Below are 26,654 nucleotides of genomic sequence, written 5' to 3' on the forward strand. Positions count from 1 at the left end.
GGTGAGGTGTAAGATTCCTCTAAGAGGGTTTTCTGGTTGTTCCAGTGCTACTAGGAGTTCTGAGTTCCAGCTCTGCACTTATGTTGGGTACTCTCAGGCCCCTCTGGCCTGGTAGAGGTGAGGGTGAGGTATGCCCATTGAGACATCTCCTGACTATATTATTGAGGATGGATTTCATTGGTTGTATGAATCTTTCAGCTTCTACATCTGCAATTTTGAGTGTTTGTTCAACTATTTTACTAATTCTAGACCTTGGTGAAATATTCTTTTCTGAATCTCAGATTTGTCTCTAAAATGGAGATAGTCATACTAGTCCTATTTTTCTTACAGGGTAGTTGTGGGCCAAATAATAAACTTTAAAGGGCTATGGAAATGAAAATTCCTTCTATTTTCACTTGCTTCATTCTTGGATTTGAGTTGAAGATTCTCTAATGGACTAAACAAACTGATCTATATACCATTATCAGGGTTGGATCATGGCTAGCACTTGTCCTTGACTTGACTCCCTCAATGTACAGCCCTTCATTCCTGGACTTCAACAACTTCCTATAATGACCTTGAAGTCAGAAGAGACTTGAATGATAATACTGGGAAGGCCATTTACTAGCTTGCCTGACCCTGGGCTGGGTAAACCACCTCTCTGAATGAACCTCAGTTTCCTCCTCTGTAAAATGGGAATGATAGGGACCTTTGACACCTCTCTTTTGGGAGAGGGGAGTATGGTGAGGCTCAAATGAAAGAATATGTGCAAAGCCCTTCTGAAATCTTAAAAGGGTAATTTTAAGCTTCCAGAACTTCAGAAGTATAAACGCTACAAACTTATCTAAAAATATCATTTCTTGAAAGTTTGATTATTTAAATTTTTTTATACTTACTTCACTTTGTGACTTTTGCATAATAAATTGATCATTTTAATTTTAACAAAATGGGGCATTTTGCCATTTTGTGTGTGTGACTGACCAGAAACTTGAAGGAAGTAGTCCTCTTCTTTGACCAGCTCAGTCATCTGGCCTATCTCTACTACACAGTTTCTTGTGGGATCATGTCAGAATTATCATATGCATCAAAACCTTGATGTTTGACCTCATTGTAGGGCAAGGATTCCAGATCCATTCAGCCCCTGAGCAACAGCAGGGGAAAGTTTTTACAAAGTTTTAAAAACTTAGCTAGAAGGAAGTGTAGGTTCTGTTGAATTTTAATAAGAATCCTATTAATATTTTAAAATAGAACTAATTTCCATTTCATATGTTGTTTTGTTTTTTGGTAAATTTGCATCACTTATATTTTTGAAGTTATTAAAGCTTTAAAACTTCGCTGAGACTTTTTTTGTGACATCCTGTAGAAATGCTGATTTCCTCCCCCTCCATCCTTTACAGACTGCTGGGGTTGTTTTCTCTGTCTTTTCATCAGTAGTGAGCTTGGAAACTAGTTAACTAGGCTCATTACTAGTAAGTGTCAGTCCTTAAAGAGAGGCAGAGTGTTGGAGTTGGAGGGAGGAAGGGGCTCAGACAGTGATGGTTTTTGACCCTTGGCCTCAGTTTCTTCATCACTGAAACTGTGGTAACAACAGCACCCTCCTCCAGGGTTCTTGTGAGAATTCAGTAAGATCAATGCTATTGGCCTCTTGGGGCTTTTTAAAATCATCCTTTTGGTTCTCATCTGTGTTGCTTGAAAGCTTTGGGACTAATTCTCTCTTCCCCCCTTCCTGTCTAGAATGTGATAACAGTAATGAGAATGACAATTCACTTCAATAGGATGGCAATTTTTTTTCACTTGCCTGTTATCCACAAAATAACATGCTCAGAGGACAAGTTAAAGTTTAGGAAGGGTTGTTCTCCTGACTACGTTTCAGTGTTTATATCATCATATCATAGCTAGGGATACTGAGACCCAGAGACCTCAGAGGCCTAGGAGGTAAAGACCCCTAGGGTTGCATTGCCCAACTGGAACTGGCCACTTGGATCCCCTGTTGTTTGTCCTTCATTCTCAAAGAGGACCCTGACTCCAAGGAGGTACCATGTTTTGCAAGTGAATTGGATTTAAGTGAGGCAGGGAAGGGGACCTTAGAAATCAGTCTAATCTGCCTCACAGATTGTTTATCTATAGCAGGGGTTCTTAATGGGGGTGAGGTGGGGTCATGGGGTTGGTGGATAGATTTTGGTGTGGGGAGAGTCCATGAACATGAACGTGGATGGAGAAAAATTAAATCTTGGTAATTACTGCTCTCTAACTGATTTTTAAGGGGAAAAAAGGAAGGTTAAAAACCAACATGGTTCTGAGAAGGAATCTGTAGATGTCACAGTTTGTAAGTTCCTTGAGGGCAGGGATTGTCTTTTACCTTTCTTTGTATCCCTAATCCCAGCAATGGGGCTGTTCCCAGTCATCTTGATCTATACCTGACCACTATCCCCAAACTATATCCAGATGGCTCTGGAGGAGAGAGTGAGTGCCCAGCTGTGACCCCTTCCTTCCCACCCCTTCAATCCAGTTCACTCCCAAGACATGACATGTCCTTCATGTCACGGTCCTCTTTGAGAGTATAGGACAAACAACAACCTATGAGTAGTAGTAGTAGTTGCCCAATGGGGGGGTCCGAGTGATCAGTTCTAGGTGGGGGAAGCAACCCTGGGGGGTCTTTACCTCCCAGATTGACTGGGTTACTAATTTACTTAATTGCTGATTGGGTGTTGCCTCAGGCAAACCGAGATCTGGGAAAGAACTTAGTTTCTAAAGGCCAAGGTCTCCCCCAGGGCCAGCTCCCGTAGTCCTCCATGTGCCCCCGGGACCCTGATGACTCTGGAGGAGAAGGTGAGACCGCTGACTGCAGAGCCCCCCTCACTCAGATCCAACGCCTGCGCTTGTTTGAGAACAGAGGACAAACATCCCCAAAGGTCCTGGGGGCATCCGCAGGTAGTGGGGCTGCAGAAATGTCCACTGACTGCAGCTTGGTGCTCTAGCCAAGGGAGCCCCGGGCCTGGATTTGGATGTGTGACCTTGGGCAAGTCACGTCACCGCTGCCCGCCTACCTCTTAGGGCTAGTGTGGGGAGGCTCGATCCAGAAAGCGCCCCGGAGCCTCGAAGGCTGGCAGTCAGCGCCTCTGTCTGTCGGTCTTGCCATCATGGCCCGGAGAGAGCGTCAAGAGAAGCCTCCTGGCTCAGCAGCATGGGGTGCCGGGGGGTTTAGGCTTTGGGGCGGTTTTTCCCTTCTCTCCAGCTCTCATGGCCCCCGAGCCTCTGCCTCCCAGAGCCTCCGAGGGGCGGCCCCGGGGTGGCCCTCCGACTTCCAGAGCGGCCCCGGGCCTCGCAGCGCCCGTGCCCCGTTGTCTCCCCCCGCAGGCCCGGCGTGAAGCACAGCAGACAGGTGTGGGGGCGCCGAGGGGCGCGGGGGAGCCCGCGCGGCTCTATGACTAGCCTGGAAGGATGGGGCTCGGGCTAGAGGCCATCCCGGAGAGCCGAGGGAGCCGGGGGAGCCGGGGGAGCCGGCCCCGCGGCCCGCTTCCTGCAGGAAGCCTCTGGAGGACGGACTTGTTTACCGCCCCGGGCAGTGGCGGCCCCAGCCCGGGTGCGCCCGGGCCGCGCTGCTGCTGCTGCTCCTGCTGCGGGGCCCGGTGCTGCTGCGGGGCCCGGTGCTGCTGCGGGGCCCGGTGCTGCTGCTCCTGCTGCGGGGCCCGGTGCTGCTGCGGGGCCCGGTGCTGCTGCTCCTGCTGCGGGGCCCGGTGCTGCTGCGGGGCCCGGTGCTGCTGCTCCTGCTGCGGGGCCCGGTGCTGCTGCGGGGCCCGGTGCTGCTGCTCCTGCTGCGGGGCCCGGTGCTGCTGCTCCTGCTGCGGGGCCCGGTGCTGCTGCGGGGCCCGGTGCTGCTGCGGGGCCCGGTGCTGCTGCTCCTGCTGCGGGGCCCGGTGCTGCTGCGGGGCCCGGTGCTGCTGCGGGGCCCGGTGCTGCTGCTCCTGCTGCGGGGCCCGGTGCTGCTGCGGGGCCCGGTGCTGCTGCGGGGCCCGGTGCTGCTGCGGGGCCCGGTGCTGCTGCTCCTGCTGCGGGGCCCGGTGCTGCTGCTCCTGCTGCGGGGCCCGGTGCTGCTGCGGGGCCCGGCGCTGCTGCGGGGCCCGGTGCTGCTGCTCCTGCTGCGGGGCCCGGTGCTGCTGCGGGGCCCGGTGCTGCTGCTCCTGCTGCGGGGCCCGGTGCTGCTGCTCCTGCTGCGGGGCCCGGTGCTGCTGCGGGGCCTGGTGCTGCTGCTCCTGCTGCGGGCCCCGGCGCTGCTGTGGGCCTCGGCGCTGGAGAGGCTCGGAGAGCGCCGGGGGTCCTTCCCCTCGGGAGGGGGGCTCCCCTCCGGGAGTAAGGGCTGGGAGCTGGGACCCCCGCCATCGAGAGAGAGCAGGCAGGGCCGGCCCGGGGCCTGGTGCCGCTGCAGCGGCAGCTCTTGGGGCGGGTGCCCAGCTTCTCGGGACCTCGTGGTCTTCTATCCACAGAAGGATGCACAAGCACCAGCGCAGGCCCTTGTGTCTGACCCCAGCCCACCTTTCTCCTTGGGCCTGGAGGGAGTGAAGGAGGATCGGGGCAGATGGGGGGAAGCAGCCCCAGGGCATCCCGGAGCTTCCATGGGTACAGTCATGCAGGTCGAGAGGGTCACCCCGATCTAGATGGGCGGCAGACTGGGACTCATGAGTCAAGAACATCCGCAGCACCTTGCTGAGTGAAGAAAAGAACTAGGGAGAAGGAAAGAAGGGAAGAAAGAAAGGAAAGAAGGAAGGAAGGAAGGGAGGGAGGGTGGGAGGAAGGAAGGAAATTGGAAAGGAGAAAAAAGGAAAGAAAGACTGACTTAGTGGAGCATGTGTGTGATGGGTTGGAAACCCTGGATAATTCAAAAGCGGCTAAGAAAGCCTATAAAGATTCTCTGCTGTGTAGACTTCTTTCCTTTCTGCAGTTGACTCATCCGACCTCTGGCTGTTATTTTCACACATTTTCAGACCATGTGTGTCCTCCTGAGTCTGAGCCACGGAGCAGGGACCCAGACTTGTACTATGTCCACGGTGTCCCCACTCAAGAGCTTGCTGTTTGTGTGTGTGTGTGTGTGTGTGTGTGTGTGTGTGTGTGTGTGTGTGTGTGTGTTTTACCTGTCTTTCCTATCCCCACCTCTGACACCCGCTATGGGGCTATGGGCAGATTGCTTAACCTCTGTTTTCTCATCTATGAAATAAGAATGACGACAGTTGCACCCAAATCCTGTGAGGATCAAATGCAATGAAACAAGTATTAATTAGGCACCTAATATTTGATCCTCACAACTCTGGGAGTTAACCATTTGACAGTTGAAGACACTGAGGCCAAGGGGTTAAGTGACTTGCCTAGGCTCATACAGTAAGTATCTTGAGACTGAATTTGAACTCAAGAACCTCCTGATTTCCAGCTAGAATACTATTCACCGAACCACATAGCTGTCTATGAACCATGTAAGAGTGATTTGCAAGCAATTGATGAAGTAATATATGTAAAGTATGTTGCAAAGTTTAAAGCACTATCTAATAGGAGTTGTTATGATGAGACAAATAAGTAGGAACATGGTCCCCAAGCCCATGTGTGTGGCAGGCAGTTGATGAAATATTTGATGATTTTATTTGCAATTTAGTAGAAAGTATCCTGAATTTAGAGCCAGGAAACCTGAGTTTGTATCCTATTGCCAATACTTAGCTCAACCATTTGACCCAACAACAAATTGCTGCTTCTGTGGAGACCTCTGTTCCTTATCTCTACCCAAGTCTTTTTTTTTAAGGCTTTTTTTTGCAAGGTGAATGGGGTTAAGTGGCTTGCCCAAGGCCACACAGCTAGGTGATTATTAAGTGTCTGACACTGGATTTGAACCCAGGTACTCCTGGCTCCAGGGCCAGTGCTTTATCCACTGCACCACCTAGCCACCCCTTGTTCCTTATTTCTAAATGGGCATAATACAGTTGTTCTATCTACCTACCTGCAGGTGGTTGTTTGATGAAAATCCTAAGTCCTTGGCCCTTTGTGAACACTTAACAAATAAATCTTTAGTTGTTACAGAGATAATTTTATTATTTGTGGGGTGGGCTCTGTGGAAGATAGAATGGAGACCAGCTGCTTAGGATGACTCTGTGCTGAAAGAATGTGTGAAATGGATGTTGCTGCCTTCATAATGGATCTTTATTCATTTATCCTCATTCCATACATTGGCAAGCCAAAACCTGGACTGCTGTGGTGGAGAAGCCATCTAAGTTATGGCTGATTGTACTGAACTAATAGCCACTGATTCAGGGGTAGCAGATTTTGAAGGAAGGAATCTGGGATTAGTGGGGTTAGTCTCTCATCCTCTGGATGGGCAGCTTAACCTGGCATAACAGACACCCCCCACCCCCCCCAGGGGCTAACCTAGGATAGCAGGTCTCCCAGAGATGTGTTGAATAAAATTTAACATGCCTAGCCTGGGGTGACAACGTCTACAGTAAAAAGACCTGTGTAAGGGAAGATTCCTTCTAAGTGTTTGCCTGTCATCCTCAAAATGTATGTTATGCTTGATGAGGGAATGACAGGGTCCAGCTATTCTCTTAGAGAATCTAGTGTTTCCCCAACATCCTAAGGCCCTGTTGTCTGACACCTTTGGGCTCTTGCTTGAGGCCTTCCTTGGTTGTAGTCCCCTTTGTTCCATGCATGTGTCACTCTGGTGATAGTGGACCATGGTTCATGTGGAAAAGGCCAGATGCACTAAGTAGTTTGGAACTCTGCTGGTCTCCCTGCCCATATCTAACCTGACAACCAGTATGTTTTACAGGGCAGGATTCTGGGGAGATGCCCTTTGTGATAAAGGGAGGGGCAAGTGTGTGATTGTAATCATAATTAAAAGATTGACAACGATTATTATTGTAATTATGGCTCACCTTTCTATAGCTTTTATGACTTGTAAAGTCCTCACTAAAACCCTTTGACATAGGTTGTCTAAGTATCCTCATTTTTTTTCCCAGTTGATATTTAATTATCTTCATTTTGCTGATGAGGAAATGAGATGAGTGGCAGTGTGGCTTAATGTGAAAATAACTGGTTTTGGAGTCAGGGTCCAAGTTCATACACTGCCTTTCCTGCTTAGAGGGGGTTCCCTTAGTGCTTAATAATAGCATTATGAGCTTCATTGAGTAGTGAGAGAGATTGGATGCTCTTGAGGGCTCTTTGTGGTTTTTGATGTGATCCTATGAGCCTAACTTCATCGTGGCTGCCCGGGTCAGTTAACTGTCAGAATTAAAGGTCAGACTCATCTCTCCTAACCAGTATTCTGCCACATGTTGACATGGCTCATATTCTTATGTGCCTGTTTTCAACAGCTGAACAAAACTACTACGTACAGGACTCTGTACTAGTTATCATGGATCATGCCTACTCCTAAGGTGTTTGCACTATAATGGAGGGGATACTGTATGCAAAAAAATAAGAAGGGTGTGTGTGTGTGTGTGTGTGTGTGTGTGTGTGTGTGTGTGTGTGTGTGTGTGTGTCTGTGTGTGTGAAAGAGAGAGAGCAGAGACAGAAGAGAAAGAGGAGAAAGAGGGAGAGAGGGAAGGAGAGAGAAACAAAGAAGGGAAGAGGGAGAGGGGGGAAAGGAAGAAAGAGAAGAGAGGACAGATGAACAGCTGGGGACAGAGGAAAGAGATCAAGGGAGGCTCTACTGTGGAGGTGACATCTTGAAGGAAGACAGGATGTTTTTAGGGTTTTGTCTCTTCCTTCCTAATTCTAATTCCTTCAATTTCTTTTTCTTCTCTTATTGCTACAGTTAACATTTCTAATATAATATTGGATAGTAGTGGTGATAATGAGCATCCTGTTTCACCCCTGATCTTATTGGGAATGCCTCTAGCCTATCTCCATTGCATATAATGCTTGTTGATGATTTCAGATAGGTATTGCTTATCATTCTAAGGAACAATCCATTTATCTATGCTCTCTAATAGTAGGAATGGGTGCTGTATTTTGTCAAAAGCTGACAGGATGTTTTTAAGGATGAAGATGACTCATGCAGATGTTTGGAGGTGAGTGTTAGAAGATCAAGGTTGTGGTCTAGCAACTAGTCCAGCTTGATAGGAAAGTAGAGTTTGTAAAGGTGAGTTAAAAAGTTTTCTGTATTCAGGAATTCAGGAATCCAGCAATCACATTAGGACTGGCTATGTAGATTTGAGAGTCATCTGAATGGAGATGGAACTTGAACTCCTAGGAATGGATGAGTATGTGTAAAGAACACCTCTTTGTCCAACCTTGACTTTTCCTCCCCTCTAGAACTGTGATTCAGGTTCCATCTGTTCGTTACCTGGACACTGGAGGTTTCAGTCCTGCTTGAATGTACAGGTGTACATTGTACCTCATTCCACTTTCTCTCCTCTCACTGTGGTGTGCATTCCTGATGGATCAAGCCACTAGTCCTTTGGCCTTATTCAACTTCTGATCTCATTTCCCCTTTTCTACCAATCCTTAACTCCAACCTAATCTACTCCCATGGACAAAAAAGCAAGTCACTTCACTACTCTGTCCGTAGTAAAATAAAGGGATTGGCTTAAATGACCTCTAAGGGCTCTTCCTATCTGGGCCTTCCATGTTCCACAGGCCCTTTCCAACCTTGCCATTCCATGTTCCAGTGACCTTTCTTACTTAACATTCTGTATTCTAAACTCCCATGTCTTCCATCTTCCTTAGTCTTTGGACACAGTGTGCTTATCCATTCTCTGCCTTTGCTCAAGAATCACACAGTTATAATTTAACCTTCTGGAAATGTTATTAGCATTCGTCCCAAGGCTTCAGACAGAGGAGTCTGTAGGAGACTGGAGGATTCAGATGAGAAATGTCAGCCATTTCTATGGTAACTTTGGTCCACTCATGTATTCATGAGTTCAAAAAAAGAAGACTCTTAGAGGAGGATGAGACCCCAGAGGTAAATGCTGACTCTTCAGGCATAAGCCTGAGTCTCCCCAACCCATCTAAGATTTTCTATTGGTAATAAGATAAGCCCATGTGTCAACCAGCTGATATCAGAGTCATCATCTCAGTTTGAGGAAGACAAAGATCCTTTGCTGATTTTAATGGATCAGAACATCAGATGCTCAGAGCAGGAAGGGACCTTCTCAGAGACCATCCTAATTCATTTCCCTCATTTTGCAAAGGGAGCAAGCTGTGGCCAAGACAGGGAAGTGATTTGTCTGAGGTCATACAGGGAGTTTTTGCTAGTGCTTGGACTGGCTAGAATCCAGGTCTCCCGAATTTCTAGCAACGAAGCTTTTTACTGCAACAGACTTCTGACAGTAATGGTTCCCGTGTAGAAAGGATTTTTTTTTAAAGAACTGCTAAGATATTATCTGATCTGATTCTCACAACCCAGGGAGTAGGTGATATTATCACCCCCATTTCACAGATGAAGACCCTTAGTCTCGGAGAGGAATGACTTGTGCAGTCACATAGTTAGGAAATAAAAATCAGAGGAAAGGTTTAAGCCTAGGTCTTCTGTCTGCTACTACAGACTATTGGAATAGTCAGACCTCTGTGCATCCTTACTGACCCTGATACCAGGTCTCTGGGGCCTCCTTGTCTTGGAGAATCTTGTGTCAATTTTCAAGGAGACCTTTCTTCTTCCCACCTTAAGATCCTTGTGTCCAATGGACATCAAGCAAAGCTTTACAATGAGGTCAGCAGGACAGGCAGGTGCCCAAAGAACTACTAAAGTTCCTTTTCCTTTTGGAAGTTGTTGAGAGAAGGTAGAGGGGGGGCAGCTGCAGGACTACCCAGCCATGGGGCTTCCATAACTTACTGGGACTGACCTCATTTATACCGAAGAGGCTTAATTTTGGAGCCTGACAATGTGGGGGAAGTGAACAGCTGGGACCAGAACCCCTAGCATAGAATTTCAGTCTTCAGAGTGGAAAGGGACCTCTTGGGTGATCTAATCCAAGCCCACAAGACCTGGAATCCCCTCTATAGCCCTGCTTGACAAATGGTCATTGAGATTACAGCTGAAGACATTCAGGAATGAGGAACTCATTCCCTCATGGGGGTAGTAACCCACTGAATTTTTATTAGCTCTTATTGTTAGCTCTTTATGCTGAACCAAAATCTTCCTTTTTTGAACTTCCTCAGATTGCTCCTAGTTCTGCCCTCTTACACCAAAGCAGAAGGCAGCTAATTCCTCTTCCCCAGATAGCTCTTCAGATAATTGAAACCAGCTCTCCTGGCATGGACTCCATCACCTAAATCTTTACTTCTTCAGGCTAAACAACACCAGTTCCTCCTGTCAATCCCCATATGGTATGATCGCTAGTCCTCTCACCATCCTGCTCACCCTGCTCTGGACACATTTCAGTGTATCAGTGTCCTAAATGTGGCATCCAGAATAGAATATGATCCCCCAGATGTACTGTGACAAGGGCCCATCGCTGTAGAAATGTCAGCTTCATTTTTCTGGACTCTAGCCTTCCAAACTACCTTGTAGTTAGTTCCCTGGCTTGGATTTGTATATATCTATATCTTTACACTATCAATGCTTACTAAATATTTGTCACCCATATAAATTCTTTATTTTATTTCTTGTATTTGATTCACCAGTGAGTTTTACAGTTCCTAGCATATAGGAGACACTTAATAAAAGCTTGATTAATGTGACCTGATGCCATATTAGATTTTTGGGCTGCTCAGACATACTGTTGCCTGTTTATACTTGAAACCCACCAGATCCTCAGATCTTTTTCTATTTCCTAGCAACACCTTTCTTCATTTCCATATTTGTGCAGCGATATTGTAGACCCCAGCATAGGACTTTACACATTTCTCCTTCCCTACTACATTGGATTCAGACCAGAGTTTGTTTTTGCATTCTTAACTATTTCCAGTGGCCTCAGCTTTCATCCGCCTTGTGCTGGGATCATCAGGATTTATTGGCAGTTTAATCCTATGTGATGTTTATGCCTTCCTCTTCTAAGTCTGATTTCTTTTTAAAGTTGTAGATTTCTTTTGGATATAAGGAAAGATTTCCTAACAATTAGATCTGTTCAAAAGTGGAAGGGGCTGCTTTAGGAAATTGTTGGTATGCTCCTGGAGAACTTCAGGTAATGACTGAATGATCTTTGTCTGAAATATTTTAGAAAAGATTCCTGTTTTTCTGAAAGTCTTTCTAGTTCTGAGCTTCTGTGATCCTTAACTATTGAACAGAAGGAAGGACAAGAGCCTTTGGGCACTCCACTAATGACTTAATGGTCCCTCAATGTTCCATTAATACTACTCTTTAGTTCATTATATAAATGGTTCTAGAAACATGCTAACTATGCTGTCATCTGATCCATATCTCCACTTCTTCACAAGGGTGTATATGCTCAGAGATTTTGTCAGTTGCCTTATGAAATCCAAATATGTTTAGATCCACATCATTCCTATTATCAGTTTAGTAATCCTGTTATTAAAAAAAAAAGGAAATGAGAAGCCCTTCCTTCTCCCTTTATAAGGTTTGCCCTCATTGAGGTTTGTGGGTGGTGCTTAGCCTGTCATCCACCAGCTGATATTATTTTGTTCAAGGCTGAGTAGGTTGTTGTTCCTGATCAGATTACTTCTTTATTTAAATGCTGACCATCTTCATTCCATTCTTCACTAGGACCAAAATGCAAATCCCTGCAACCCAATAGTAGTTATTAGGAATTTGACATATACTGGACACTATGTTAGTTTTTGGAAGCATATATTAAGCACCACTTGTTTGCTTAGCAGTCTAGACACAGTCCTTGGTTTTGATAAAAACTCTCCCTATCCTAAAGGAGTCTTAGTGGGTTTGGAGTCCACATAAATGATTTTGGTACAAATCAGTTCACAAGAATTTTTTTAAACCATCACTCTGTGTTAGGCTCTGGGGATTCAAAGACAGACTCAAAAGGTCATGTAAACCCCACCAGGAACTTATTATTTCATAGGACTGAAGGATGGGGGGGGCATCCCATATACATGTAGACAAGGTATATTTACAAGATCATATCTTGTGTATAGACAAGGGGAAAGGGGAATGACACTAGTAATTAGGAGGATCAGGAAAAGTCTCATTTTGATAATAGTACTTGAAGCAAACTTTGAAGGCAACCAGGAATCCTGAGGGTAAAAGGTGAACCATATAAAACCTATGAGAAATCAGAAAGTCTCTTTTACATCTTAGGATGATAGATTTTAAGAGCTAGAAACCACCTAGTGTTCTTCCCCAGTTTAGAGAGAAGGAAACAGAGACCCAGAGCAATTAAGTGAATTGCCCAAAAGGACCCCAAATGTGTTGGACGTTCTATTCCAGCCCAGAATCTCCTATGTGGGGTGGCCTCAAAGTCTTACTAACATTTTATGCCATTGAAGTTTCAAGCTGCAATAAGATGTTGGGGTCACCATCTATCTATATTGCTGTTTCTTGGGTTATCTGGCAAGGAAGGCTTGATTTAGGAGATAGCCCCAGAGTTGGGTCTTGAAGGACAAGAAAGAAAGGATTGATTTTTCTGACCTGGGCGATGGGAAATGACCTGTGTTTTGGGTTGAATTCTGATTTTTAAGATCATGGGAAATACAATTAGTTTTCTTCTCCCCTCTTTACACTACTTAAGAGGTTGGGATTAGGGAAGAAGATGTTCTTTATCTGAGAAATTAAGTTCTATTGTGGATATCCAATCTTCAAATTCACCATTGAGTTAGACAACTTCCTTCTAATGAAGCTGTGCAAAGTAGGTCTTTGCCTTTGACTTCTCTTCTAACTTTCCTGGATATCAGTACACCCCCTGGGAGTCATTCTTGAGATTATTTTCTTTGCCTTTTGCAATTCTTCTCACTTGTCAGGTTCATCTTTGACTTGGCACCTTTCCTTTAGCTTCTCATTTCTCTCCCCATCCTCTCTAATCCCCTCCTCAGTTTAGAAAAGTGTTCTTTCTACCTCTCCTCGGCTCATTGATCCTTCCAAGCTCCACTCAAGTTTCTACTTCTTCCAAAAAACCCTCCCTGACTACCAGGAGCAATGAGTAGAAAGGTTCCAGAGGCATATCTTGGCTGAATTGGAGACATGGAAGAGTAGGCAAAATTGGGAAATAGAAGGTTTCTCCAACTTGGGAGTTTTTCAAGTAGTTCTAGAGGTGGACACTTTTGTGGTGTGGAGTAGAGGGGAGACCTGTTCCAGTTTGGGTTAGAGTAGATGTCCCCTGATGTTCCTTCCCATTCTCAGATATTCTAGAATAGCTGTTGTAGTGGTCTTCAGAATCCTGGGGCATCCCTGATACTCTTTTAGGAAGATATGAATTCAAAACTTTCTTTTTCTTCTTTCTTCTTCCTCCTTCCTCCTCCTTCCTCCTCCTTCCTCCTTCTTCCTCTTCCTTCTTTTCCTCATCCTCCTCTTTCTCCTCCCTCATCATCTCCTCCCTCATCACATAATTTCTAATTAGGTAAATATTAATAACTATAACTCACAGAAAACTCTTTGGGGGAAGTTTTTTGAGTTTAAAGGTGACTTGAGACTAAAAAGTTTGAGAACCACCACTCTCGAAGATACCACATAATACTGAGATAGTGTCTGAGAGCTCAGATTCTGGACTCAATAAGAAGTAGGGAAAATCATCAAGAATCTGAACCTGTGTGACCCTAGAGTAATCACTCCTCTTTGCCTCCCTGAGATTTGGTTACCTCCTTAGTCAAATAAGGGGATTTGGCTGGAACATCTCTAAGATCTTGATTGCTCTAAGGAGCTGAACTGCACTGAGATTCAGAAAATTACCATCACAAAAGCAAGATGAGGCAGGCCTCTTGAGATGACCTTATCTGCAAGAGAGCTCCGGGTCTTAGTGAACCACATTTTTAATATGAGTCACTTGAGTGACTTGGCAGTCAAGAGCTAGTGAGAATTTCAACTTTCTTTAGAATATCTTGACTTTGTTAAATGACTATAATGAGAGAGGTGATATTTCTACTGTCTTCTGCCATGTTCAGTATCATATTCAGTTCTAGGTACCACATTTAAGAAGGATATTAATTAACTGGAGATCATCAAGGGCCTTGAGATAATGTTAGATAGCAAGATGATGAATGGAATTAAGAATGTTTAGCCATAAGGCTAGACATTTTAAAGTATTTGAAGGGCTATTGTTTAGTAGAAGGGGGTTGTGGGGATATTATAGATAGAATCATAGATCTAGGACCAGAAGGGATTTCAGAACCCAACTCTTCATTTTATGGATGAAGAAATTGAGTCCTACCAATGTGACTTGCCCACAGTCATCCTGTTGATAAATAGCAGATGAGGATTCAGGCCCAAATCCTTGGGTTTACAAGACAGTATTTTTGTCCTGCTTATACCCAGGGAGTAGCAGAACCGGGTTGAGGGCTGCAGAGAGGGATTTGCTAAAGGAGTGAATTAAATTTTCTCAAGTCATGGGTTTCCTCTTACTAGAGGTCTGCAAGAGAAGGCTAGATAACCACTTTTTAGGTCTCTTGTAGAAAGGAACACCATTTTGTGAACCAAAAAGGATGGGATTAAGTAGAAAGGGAGTTTGAAGCTTGATGTTCCATTTCGATCTTCTTTTCCACAGCAAAATACATGGGGTCTTAACCTGGGATCTCTCAGTGTGTGCTTTAAATAAATAAAAAAACAAACAAACACTATTTCAATATAATTGTTTTCTCTTGTCATCTATTGTATTTTATTATATGCTTTTAAAAAAAAATTATTCAGAGAAGGGATCTTTTGGCTTCTATAGACACTAAAGGGGTCCAAGACATACATAAAGGTTTAAGAATCCCTGCCTGCTTTAGAAGAAACAAAAACTGCTTGAAGTTTCTGTTGGAGTAGGAGGAAAGACCAAGCTATTTGCTTAAAGTACTGAGCTGAGATGATAGGTGAGAAAGCTAGGGGTAATGGGATCGGGAGTTTCCGAACTAAGGGTATGTTTTCCCCTAAATCCTCCCTTCCTCCTTCTTTTCTTTCCTCTTTCCCTTCCTCCATCCTTCCTCATTTCCTTCCTTTTCTTTTCCCCACTTCCTCCATTCTCTCCTTCCCTTCTCTTTCTTCCTACCTCCCTCCCTTCCTTCCTTCCTCTCCCTCTTTCCTTCCTACCATTACCTCGAGAAGAGAAGTATCTGTTTAGAGAAGATTGTCTTTGCAGAGAGGTTGGGGTATTAGATGAGAAAAGAGAGGATCACTCTTATACTCAGCACTTCTGAGGAGCCCCAGTTCTCTGTGGCTCTTCAGCTGCCTCTTGGGGGAGGTCAGGGGTGTGGCTACTTAGGAGGTCTAGGAAGCTATCTTCTAGGTTAATGGTCTAACTGGGGAAGAATGAGGGGTGAATGTCCCACTGCTTGCTGCTGGTTGGGAAGGAGGAGGAGCCAGTTAAGGGAGGACAGGGGGAATAAACAAAGCTCTGGAGCTTAGCCCTCCTCAGGTTTCAGTTTACTTATAGGCTTAAAGGTCTATTTTGAGAGGGTCACGGGGCAGGGGAAGGTGTTCCCATCTGGAGGGGTAGCTCTTGAAGGCCTTGGATTCTTAACACTTCACTGCAACAAAGCATCTGTGGCTTCATGGATGTAGGTACTCACCCCAGGCCTTCCTTACCTGGGCAGCTTCAGAACATTGGGCATCTTTTGGGGACAGACCTTTTATCCTTATTTAGACTGGTGCTCATAGTCAGTGGCTAAACCAGCACCTTTCTAACTTGGTGTTAATAGTTATTCCTATTTCTGCTCTTTTCATTTCCAAGGTGTCTTAAACTTAGGTAGTAGAATTTATGATTCCATATGATTACAGATGAGAAAATGGGGGTTTCACAGAGAGTTAGGGTTGGTGTTTTAGTGACTATAGTCTTCAGAAATCCAGGGTCACCTCTGTACCAGAATTAGATATCTGAGGAGGGCTTGTTTAAAGAGCTGATATATGAAAGAGTGATTAACGGATTCCTTTTGACCCTAGAAGGTAGAACTAGGATCTGCAGGTGGAAGTTGCAAAATGGCAGATTTCCTTATTGATAGGAGAAAACCCCCAAAATGATACTCTCCAACAATTGAGGTGGTCAAAAGTGGGATGCCTTGCTTGGCCCCCAGAGGACTTCTAGCAGAGACTGAATGACCTGTGATTGAGGGTGGGGGGTGGAGTATAGAGTAGCTAAAGCTAGATGGTAAAATATGTAGAGTGCAGACTTGGGAATCCAGAAGGCCTAAATTCAGATCCTTCCTCAGATATTTATTTAGTCAGTGACTTTGAACAAGTCCTTTAATGTCTCTTAGTATCAGCTTCCTCATCTGCAAATTGGGGACAACAATAACTCTTATCTTATATAGGTTATTCAAGTAAGATAACCTATATAAAGGGCTTTGCCAACCTCAAAGAGCTATATTGTTGTTTGGTCATTTTAGTTGTGCCTGACTCTTTCTGGTCCCATTTGGGGTTTTCTTGGCAGGATACCAGAGTAATTTTGCCACTTTCTTCTCCAATTCATTTTACAGAAGAGGAAATGGAGGCAGACAGAGTTAAATACCTTGCCCAGGATCATGAAGCGAGTCCAAGTGTCAGGGGTTGGATTTGAACTTGGGTCTTCCAGATTCCACTCCTGAGTTTTCTATGTATTGTGCTATCTAGCTGTCCTTAAAGAACTCATATACATGTGGTTACTATTATTATTATTGTTGTTGTTGTTATAACCAGCATTCCTCTTCTATACCAGGGAACAAACAGCGCTGAATTATTATTAACTCATTAAGAAGTGAGGAATCTGATTCCCTGGAGAAGTGACCTATGTAGATGAAGTGGATTGAAGCTACAATTGTACCTTTGTACTGTTGTACCACTGCATTTTATACCTCTCTAACACATGATACTGTTTATTATGGTTATATGGGTTTGTAGTTTATGTCTCTTCTCGATGGCTGGTTCCTTGAAGCCTGGTATTTCATAGTATCTGAACGGTGTAGCTGGCTCCTATGGCATGGATCATATGCCAGACACTCTAAAATGTCTGTCATTTTGTAAATGAAGGAGTGATTCCAGTTGTGTTGGTAGCAGTGTAGGGGAATGTTGTGAAAATGTGTCAGGTGTCATGGAGACGGGAGCAGGGGTCTTCCTGGAATTTCTGTCTTTATTATTCCTGTTCCCACTGTACCCCAGCTTCCACATCAACCTGAGTGGCTTCTGGGATAGAAGGCACAGCCCTTGTGATGACTAGGAGGGTCAAGCCCTTAGTTGTTAGATTTGAACAAAATAGGATGTGTAAGGCAAAGCTGTCCCTGTGCTTGTGCCCTCTGGGGCCTGGAAGAGATGGAGACCATTAACCCTGAATTCCTGGAGTCCTTGACCTGGGACAAGAAAAAGCCCATCCCAGCCTTTCCAGCTCTATGGTATGGAGGGATCTTGGTGGTGGTGGGGGACCCCAGGGCATTCCAGACAGGCTGTGGGATGAGCCTTCTTTGGGTGGGCAGGCGGAGGACCCCTGGACTACTCAGATGTTCTCGTGCTGTCTCTGCCTCTGACACACACTCTCTCTCTCTCTCATTTGATCTGCCTGGGAGTTCTCTACCCCCATTTCCCCCTCAGTTTGTCCCCTTCAACCTCACTGTGACCTCTCTTTTCTTGTCTCCCCCCACTTCTCTTCCTTGTTCCTCTCTCTCTCTGTTTCTCTCTCTCTCTGCCTCTCTCTCCCTCTCTCGGTAGGTTTGGTAAAGGGAAGAAGGGTTGGCTTCAAACAGAGAAGCCCTCCAAGACTGCAAACTTTTGCCAGCCCACTTCCCTTCTGGGAGGAGGGTGTTCATTTATCTGTGAAATGAGGGGGCTGAACTAGGTGGGCTCTCGGGCCCCTTCCTTCGGGTAGAATGAAACCTTGTAAGACCCGGGCTGCCGTGGCGGAGTCTTCGCGTGCCGCTAAGAAGTGGCTTCTCCTTTAGCTAAAGCCCTCTCCAGGTCCTGGCTCTCTCTCTCTCTCTCTCTCTCTCTCTCCCTTTTTTCTTTCTTTTGTTCTTTTTCTCCTCCCACCCCCTCCTCTTCGCCCACCTTCCCTCTCTCTCCCGGCCCCCTGCCCTCTCCCCGCCTCTCCCCGCCCCCGGGCCCGGCCCGGCCCTGGCCCCGGCCCAGCTCCCTGCCTGCGAGGGCCCGCCCCCTTCCCCGATCCCGGCCCCGTTGGCCCCTCCCCCCGGGCCGGCCTGGGAAATGCCTCGGGGGCCCCGTGAGCCGGAGAGGTGAGTGTGTGGCGCGGTGTGGGCCGAGCGTGCGTGTCCGCCCGGCGCTGCCGCCTCTCCGGGCCTGGCAGCGTCATGTGCCCGGCAGGGCAGCCCCGGACTGGTTCCCGGCGGCCGTATTAAGGTCAGCCGCGCGCCGTGCAGCCCCACACAGCCCAGCCCAGGCCGGCGCGGCGCGGCGCGGCCCCGGCCCGGCTCAGCCCCGAGCGGCGCGGCGCGGCGCGGCCCCCGCGGCCGGGACCCCGAGGTGAGCCCCCCGCGCGTGGGGAGCGGGGCCGCGGGGACCTCCGGGTCCGGGCCCGGCCCGGGGCGCCTCTGCCCGGGAGGGGGGTGGGGACGGCTCCTTTGTGTTGGGGAAGCTTCCTGCGCCGAGTGTGAGTGCGCGTGCGAGTGCGTGTGCGCGTGCGCGCCGCCACACGTGTGCGTGTCATTGTGCCCGCGGCGTGGGCAAGTTGCGAGGCGGCCCCGGGCCGGCCGGGAGCAACTTGCGAGCCCCGGGCCCGGCCGCGTGCGCCGGGGGCCGCCGAGGGGCGCGGCGGCGGCCTCGGGCCGGGAGCCGGGGGACCCGGGGGGACCCGGGGGGACCGGGGGGACGGGGCAAGTGCGGGGCCCCCCGGGGCGGGCGTGTGCGGCGAGGGGGGAGAGGCTGCGGGGGGGGGGCGCCCGGGAGGGGCCGCGCGTGTGCGCGTGTGAGTGTGTGTGCGCGCGTGCGCCCCCGAGAGGTGGGGCCGGGGGTCTGGCTGCAGGGGAGAGGAAGGTGTGAGGGGCTGTGTATGTGCATCTTCATGAAGCTGCCGCTGTGTACATGTCTACTGGAGTTGTGCGTGTGTGTCTGCGTGTGTGCTGTACATGGAGTTGTGCTTGTCTGTGTGGCGTACATGTCTACATGGAGTTGTGCGTGTCTGTGTGGCGTACGTGTCTACATGGAGTTGTCTGTGTGGCGTACATGTCTACATGGAGTTGTGCGTGTGTGTGTCTCTGGTGTACATGGAGTTGTGTGTGTCGGTGTGGCGTACGTGTGTACATGGAGTTGTGCGTGCGTGTCTGGTGTACATGTGTACATGGAGTTGCGTGCCTGCGTGGTGCACATGTGTACATGGAGGTGTGTGTCTCTGTGCGTGCCTGCACGCGGTGTGCTCCTCTGGGAGGGATCTGAAGACACCACGCTGCTTGGGAGATGGGGGGGGGGGCGGGCACTAATCCCACCCTGCCCCAGGGCCCTTCTGGCTGTGGCTCCGAGCCCTGAGCCAGCGTCCGCGAGCCGCAGCGAAAACCTCCCGGCTTTGTGCGTCCCACTCTCCTCTCCCGGCTTTGTGGGTCCCACTCTCCTCTCCCGGCTTTGTGGGTCCCACTCTCCTCTCCTGGCTTTGACGGTCCCACTTTCCTGGCTTTGTGGGTCCCACTCTCCTCTCCCAGCTTTGTGGGTCCCACTCTCCTCTCCTGGCTTTGACGGTCCCACTTTCCTGGCTTTGAGGGTCCCACTCTCCTCTCCCAGCTTTGAGGGTCCCACTTTCCTCTCCCGGCTTTGACGGTCCCACTTTCCTCTCCCGGCTTTGAGGGTCCCACTTTCCTCTCCCGGCTTTGTGGGTCCCACTTTCCTCTCCCGGCTTTGTGGGTCCCACTTTCCTCTCCCGGCTTTGATGGTCCCACTTTCCTCTCCCGGCTTTGCGGGTCCCACTTTCCTCTCCCGGCTTTGCGGGTCCCACTTTCCTCTCCCGGCTTTGCGGGTCCCACTTTCCTCTCCCGGCTTTGCGGGTCCCACTTTCCTCTCCCGGCTTTGCGGGTCCCACTTTCCTCTCCCGGCTTTGAGGGTCCCACTCTCCTCTCCCGGCTTTGCGGGTCCCACTCTCCTCTCCCGGCTTTGCGGGTCCCACTCTCCTCTCCCGGCTTTGCGGGTCCCACTCTCCTCTCCCGGCTTTGTGGGTCCCACTCTCCTCTCCCGGCTTTGAGGGTCCCACTTTCCTCTCCCGGCTTTGAGGGTCCCACTTTCCTCTCCCGGCTTTGAGGGTCCCACTTTCCTCTCCCGGCTTTGAGGGTCCCACTCTCCTCTCCCAGACTCTGTTCTCACTCCATCCTCCATGAAGCCTCCCTTTCTGTTCTCACTTCGCAGTCGGTTCCCTCTGGACCATCCCCTTTTCCAGCCTTCATCCTTATCCTGACTACTAAAAGTGGGTTTGCCAGTAGACATCCAGAGCTTTCCTTTCTACTTCTCTACCTCTCCTCCCTTTTGCCCCAGGTGGAAAGAGATCTGAGGGTGTCAGGGACTGTGCGAACTTTGTGACTTCAGAGATAGAGGTGTAGTTCTAAAGTTTTTGTTTTTCTGAGGAAGGGCTTCCCAAACCAATTTCAGATCCTAGAACTCCCTGGCTTTTCAACAAGTCTTTTCCCTACACCTTCAATATGAAAGAAAATCACCTTTAGGGCTTACTTGTGTAAGAAAGAAATAGATTAAAAAGATTAGTTAAGGTTTTCTTCTCCCTGGAGTGCACATCAGATTTTGTAACTATCGATTAAGATCAGTTTGGAGTTTATGGATTATTTCATCTGCTACTTGTTCCTTTGACAAATTTCCTGTAACTCCTTGGGAGTCTGCAGATGCCAGGTTGAGAACTCTGAAACACTGCTCTGAAAGGAGGCTAATGGGAAGTGAGGAGTAGTTGGAAGAGCTGGGGACTTTATTTACTTTATGTACTTTATTTCCTTCATTTACTGCTTAGTGACCTCAGGCCAGCCATTTGACCTCCACCAGGGAAATAAAATGTAAAATGAAAGGTTGAGCTCCAGCTCCAGCTCAGAAATATTATGATAAAGGAAGAGAGATTGGAAAAAGTAGACACTCCCAGAATGTCAGGAGAGTAGAGGTAGGGGCCCTGGAAGAACTTCTACCCCAAGGGGCTTCCCCACTCCTGATAGGTGCTGCTAGGAAAGCCCCAGTTGGGCTTCACTTTACTCTAGTTTTTAGCTTTTTTACCTCCTCTTTTGCTCCCTTTTTCTTCACCTCCTCTAGCTCTCTAGCTCTGGATCAAGGACCATGATCATATCAACTCTGTCATTGTTCCTGGATGGGACGTGCCAATCTTCACCTCCTTTAGATTCAGTAATCTACTCATTGACTTTTGTGACCAAAGGGCCCCTCCTTGGCCATTCCTTTCAGGTGGCACAGTGGATACCCCCAGACAGGAAAACATGCAGAATTCTGTCTCAGACAATCTCTAGCTGGGTAGCCCTGAGCAAGTCATGTAACTTCTCTGAACTTAAGTCTTCACATCAGAAACGAGCCTCACAGGGTTATTGTGAGGCTTTGATTAGATAACCTATCTAAAGTGTTTTGCAAGCCTCAATGAGTCCTATGTGTGTTAAGTGTTATTATTTTTTATTTTTTAAATTTTATTTATTTAAGCAATAAGTGATTTGCCCTAGGTCACACAGCTAGGCAATTATTAAGAGACCAGATTTAAATCAGGTCCTCCCAACTCCAGGGCCGGTACTCTATCCACTGCCCCCCCCCATGGGTGTTATTATGATTATTAATATTATCCATATATACTTTTGGCATTGGAATATGGTTTACTTGAAGGCAGGAACTGTCCTGGCAAACATCAGAGTGCTTGGTACATAATAAATATTAAATGCATGCTTTTTCATTCTTTTATTCATTCTTCTAATTCTGTCTTCTTTATAGAAAAATAAATTGGTCCAAAGTCATACTAGTTTTCCAAGGTTCCTCATGTTTCTTTCATACTATCTTGCTTCATGTAATTCTAGGAATATGGTTGGTTGTTTTTACTGTTGTTCACTTGTTTCAGTCATGTCTAACTCGTTGGACCCCATTTGGGGTTTTCTTAGCAAAGATCCTAGAGTACTTTGCTTTATCCTTTTCTAACTCATTTTACAGAGGAGGAAACTGAGGCAGATAGGATTAAAATACCTAGGGTCAGACAGGTGGTACATGAACTCAGGTCTTCCTGACTCCAGGTCTGGTGCTCTGTGCCACCTTGTTGTCTCAGGAGTGCAGTAGAGCAAACATTTATTAAGAGCCTTTTTTTTTTTTTGGTGCCAGACACTGTGCTGAACAATGGACCACAAGACAGAAACAAGTTTGTGTGAATATTTGTTGTTCCTTAGATGCCAAGGGGGTGAGAGAGAGTTTCAAATTAGGACTTCTTTTCCTTTACCAGCTTCTTCCTGCCAATCACTGACTTCCCTTTTGATGATTCTCATTCAGAAAGGAGCTGTTTCCCTATGTCTAGGCATTGGGCCAGGTCCCTGCCTGGCCTCTTTCCTGAGGAGAAGCTCAGGTCCTTTGGGGGTCTCACTGGGGGGGGAGTTGGGCCTGGGGTCCTGCCTTTTCCTGCCTTTCTATCTCCTTTTCTGCCACCAGGAGGCAACAGGGCTATCCATGAGGGACTGCCATTCTCTGTCTCTGTCTCTTTCTGTCTGTCTCACACACACACACACACACACACACACACACACACACACACACACTCTCTTGCACATGTGTGTTCAAAAGCACCCTCCTCTGTAGCTCCTGTATTTGTCATTTCAGACACAACTAAATGAGCATGCATGCGTGTATATCCCCACTTACCCTCCCACTGAGTTGGTTATCTCCTTGCAGCAAGCATTTATTAAGCTGCTTTGTGCCAGGAATTGTGCTAGACCAGTTTACATTCAGCAAGCCTTCACCATCAATACGCATTTTATTAAGCACCTACTATATTCCAGAAATCGTGCCTTTGCTCATTTTATTCTCAACAAACATTTATTAAGTACCTGCTGTGCCAGGAACTAACCAAACAGCACATTCCCTGCTCTCATGGAACATACGTAATGGAGGAGATAACTTTTTAGACTCTGTGTTCTCATAGGTCCACCCATATAAGCATGTGCTCATATATGTACAGGTTTAGAACCCACATTTGAAGATGATGATGTTTTCCTTTGTTCTTGAAGGTGATCAGGACATCAGGGACGTGAGGCCATGACAAGCACATGAATTGGATTTGAGGGAGGGGCTGTGCTAAGTCACCAACCTCTCTCCTCCAGGGCCATCTGGGTCCATTGGCCAGAGATGACCCTGTCTTTGAAGCAGTCAGGCTTAAGTGACTTGCCCAAGGTCTCATGTCTAGTGAGAGTCCTCTTGACTCCCAAGGTTGGTGCTTTATTCACTAGCATTAACACACATACAGGCCCACTCACATAGATCATACATGGATGCCCCCCTCCATACACATGCAGATATTTTTGCCCTTATTGTCTCTCTCGTGCATGTAATGCAAAGGTAGTTGGGTAGACACTGATTGTGTCATGCACAAATTCATACACGTGTGTCTGTGCCCCAAAACAAGTACTCTCATCCAGTCACCTCCATATTTACGGTGCTCTCCCTGCCCTCTAGACCAACACGCCCGTGTATATACTATTCTCACTTCCACTCCCTGTGTGCACACAGCACACACATAAACACACAGAGGTTAGGTCTCTGCAGTTGTCTTCCCTACCCACAACTTCTGTTTCTCTTTTCTTAGCTCAGGCCCTGGAAGGTGGGGGGGGGGTTTCCCCAGTGCCGTGTGGGGGCGGCGACCTTGACACTAAGATCCCTTCCATCTTTGATGATCTGTGAGCCCCAAATTGGGCAGGAGACCAGAGCCAGAAGAGTTTGGCAGTAGCCTCCCCCCCCTTATCTTTTTTCTGGGGGAGGGGTGGGGATGTGGGAAGGTGTCTCTGACAGCTGCCCCACAGCGTCATATCCTTCCTTCTTGACTGTTCTACCCTGACCTTCCTGGGTCAGCCGACACTGTAACACCGGAAAATGTGGCTAAGAAACCCCAGCCGGGGCCCTCCCTAGCTCTGATGGCTTCGGGACATAGGTCACCCCATGACCTCCTTCCTCACAGTGCTGGAAAGATCACTGCTTCCTGGTCAGAATAAGGCGGAGACCCCTGTCTGCCAGTGGCACCGTGTTCCAAAACACTTCTATCTCATTGGCTCTTTCCTAGAGATTTTTGCAACGGTGGCAGGCCGGACAGGGATCTGAGGATCCTGGGAACTAAATCTAGAAGTGACCTTGGAGAGCATCTAGTCTAATGCCCTTCTTTTGCCAAAATCACCCAGGCAATAAGGGACTGAGTCAAGATTTGAAGCCAGGGACGGCTAGGTGGCACAGTGGATAGAGCACTTGCCCCGGAGTCAGGAGTCTCTGAGTTCAAATCCAGCCTCAGACACTTAATAATTACCTAGCTGTGTGGCCTTGGGCAAGCCACTTAACATTATTGCCTTGCAAAAACCTTAAAAAAAAAAGATCTGAAGCCAGGTCCTTTGAAATCCAAGTCATGGGCTTTCTCATTATACCACAGCCTCTCATTAGCATTATTTTACAGATGGACACACTGAGGCCCTGAGTGGACATGTGGGCAATTAATGTGGACCTGTCGATAGAGCCCTGACTTCAAATCTGACCCTTAGACATTTACTTGCTGTGTGACCATAGACAAGTCAGATGACCTTGCCTCAGTTTCCTCGTATCTATGCCAAGAAAACCCCAAAAGGGGTCACATGGGGTCGGATATGACTGGAACAAGCCAACACTGTGTTTGTAGTAGCCAGACTTAGAACCCATGTCTCTTGAATCTTTAATGAGGCAGCCTGGTATAGTAAGAGAAACACTTGAGTGCTGTCATCAAGATCTCTGGGTTTTAGTTCTATTTCTTCCCCTACTTGACTGGATGACTTGGGGACAGCTAGTTTTCTCATCTGTAAAAATGAAGGCAGTGGCCTTGTTGTCTCTTTAGTTCTCTCATGGCTCTGACATCCTCGGTTCTATGTTCTGAGATGCCCTCTAGTTCTCCCAAGATTCTGAATGAGGGCATCTTGGCCGTGTCCTCAGTGGTTGTGGCATTTAAAACCAGCATTGCCAGTTTGATTCCTCTGTGGGTCAGTTAGCTGTAGGAGTCCTCCCCTCAGATTTCTGACGGAGTCCTAATTTTACGGCCACTCTCTTGCAGTTCCATGTTCTAGGACCTTAGGAGATTCCCTGGCAAGAGAATGAGGATGGTTCAGTGCCCTGTCATCCTTGCTGCCATAGCTACAGCTCAGAGTACACATGGTCACCTGCACTGGTTAATTATCTCAGAGTAGGAGTTGATGGCAAGGTGATATCAAAATAATGGATTAAAAATTTTTTTGCCTCCCTCTTTTCCCAGAAGTTACTGGCCTCTGAACAGCCTGGGATTTATGGAGACGCCTGTGGGGAGCAGCTTTGAATACTGCCACGCGCAACATCGCGGCCGCCGGTGAGGAGGCGCCCGCGCCCGGCTGTCACCATTCAAGGCTCCTGCGAATGGCTCCCAACGCCCGGCTTCCGCCCGTGGCTGTCCCTGCTGCCTGAGCCCCCTGCTGCTCCCAAGGACTCCCCGTACCCCGATGGGGTAACGTGACCCAGGACGCCATCACTGCCCCGAACTTTTCAGTATCTACAGAGGCCTTCTCTCCCCAGTCGAGTTCAGTTTTACGTTGTTTCTGTTCCTTGAGTTTTTTTTGTTTGTTTTTTTTGTTTTTTTTTTTTTTTAACTTGGATCCCTCTGTTCTTTTGGTTACCCACCCCAAGAGTGAGAGGGGAGGCTGAAGGAAAGGAGGCTCCTTGAGCATCTGCCTGCTGCTGGACCGACCGGGCTGAGTACAGTTGCGTCCCACTGCCCAGACAGGGGCTCACAGAACAGCAGGATCTATGGTCTTTGTCCTTGGGGTTCTTCCCTTCCCATCCTACCCCATATAAGTTTTGGGCTTCAAGTTCAGGAGTCTTGGCCTGCTTGTTTCATTTATAGGAGGGCTTTTTGGGGGGGTTGGGGGGAACGAGTGTTTTTTTTTTTAAGAGTCAGGCTTTTTGGTGATTTTTTTTTTCCTTTTTAACAGAGTAGAACCCTTGTTCTTCAAAGTAGAACATTTAACACGTTCCCAGAAGCCGATAACATTTGCACAACATTTGTGTTGGTTTTGAGGGGTGTTGATTTTTAACTCTTCCCCTGCCCCCCTCACCCTCCTCACAAAGCACAGGGCTCTATTTTTCTCATCTGGGTGTTTTATTTTATTTTAATTTTTATTTTTTTGGTGGAGGTAGGGATCTGACAGGAGCCCTGGTCCCTTTGTGTACCTCCCCATCCCTGATTGCTCCTCTGGTCTTCCCCTCCCTGGCCCCTTTCCTACCTTCCTGCTACCACAAGAGGCCACACCATGGCTCGGATGAACCGGCCAGCCCCTGTCGAGGTCTGCTACAAGAACATGCGGTTCCTCATCACTCACAACCCTACCAATGCCACCTTGAACACCTTCATTGAGGTAAGTCTTTCCAGTGGGCCAGGACACACGGGGGCAATGGGGAGAGGATGAGCATTGATTCACATTTCAGCTCTGCTATTTTAACTTCTGTTTGTTGGTTTGCTCCTCTGTAAGATAAAGAGGGT

The 26,654-nt window shown here is 47.7% G+C and overlaps 1 protein-coding gene across 9 annotated transcripts in view; it reads left to right on the forward strand.

Annotated features, from left to right (window-relative positions):
• The window catches only part of LOC141499963 (protein tyrosine phosphatase type IVA 3), a 201,421-nt gene that overhangs the window by 152,883 nt on the left and 21,884 nt on the right, over positions 1-26,654 (forward strand). For 5 of the 9 annotated variants that reach the window (XM_074202785.1, XM_074202786.1, XM_074202788.1 and 2 more), the window contains one exon: positions 25,398-26,529. In XM_074202785.1, the coding sequence (XP_074058886.1) occupies positions 26,425-26,529 (105 nt within the window). In that variant the 5' untranslated portion in view covers positions 25,398-26,424. Of the gene's footprint in view, positions 1-18,163; positions 18,193-18,254; positions 18,317-18,423; positions 18,440-25,397; positions 26,530-26,654 lie in introns of those variants that run through there. The other 4 variants (XM_074202794.1, XM_074202790.1, XM_074202792.1 and 1 more) reach the window with 4 other exon arrangements.

The sequence above is a fragment of the Macrotis lagotis genome, chromosome X, assembly GCF_037893015.1.
Source record: "Macrotis lagotis isolate mMagLag1 chromosome X, bilby.v1.9.chrom.fasta, whole genome shotgun sequence".
Taxonomy (NCBI): domain Eukaryota; kingdom Metazoa; phylum Chordata; class Mammalia; order Peramelemorphia; family Peramelidae; genus Macrotis; species Macrotis lagotis.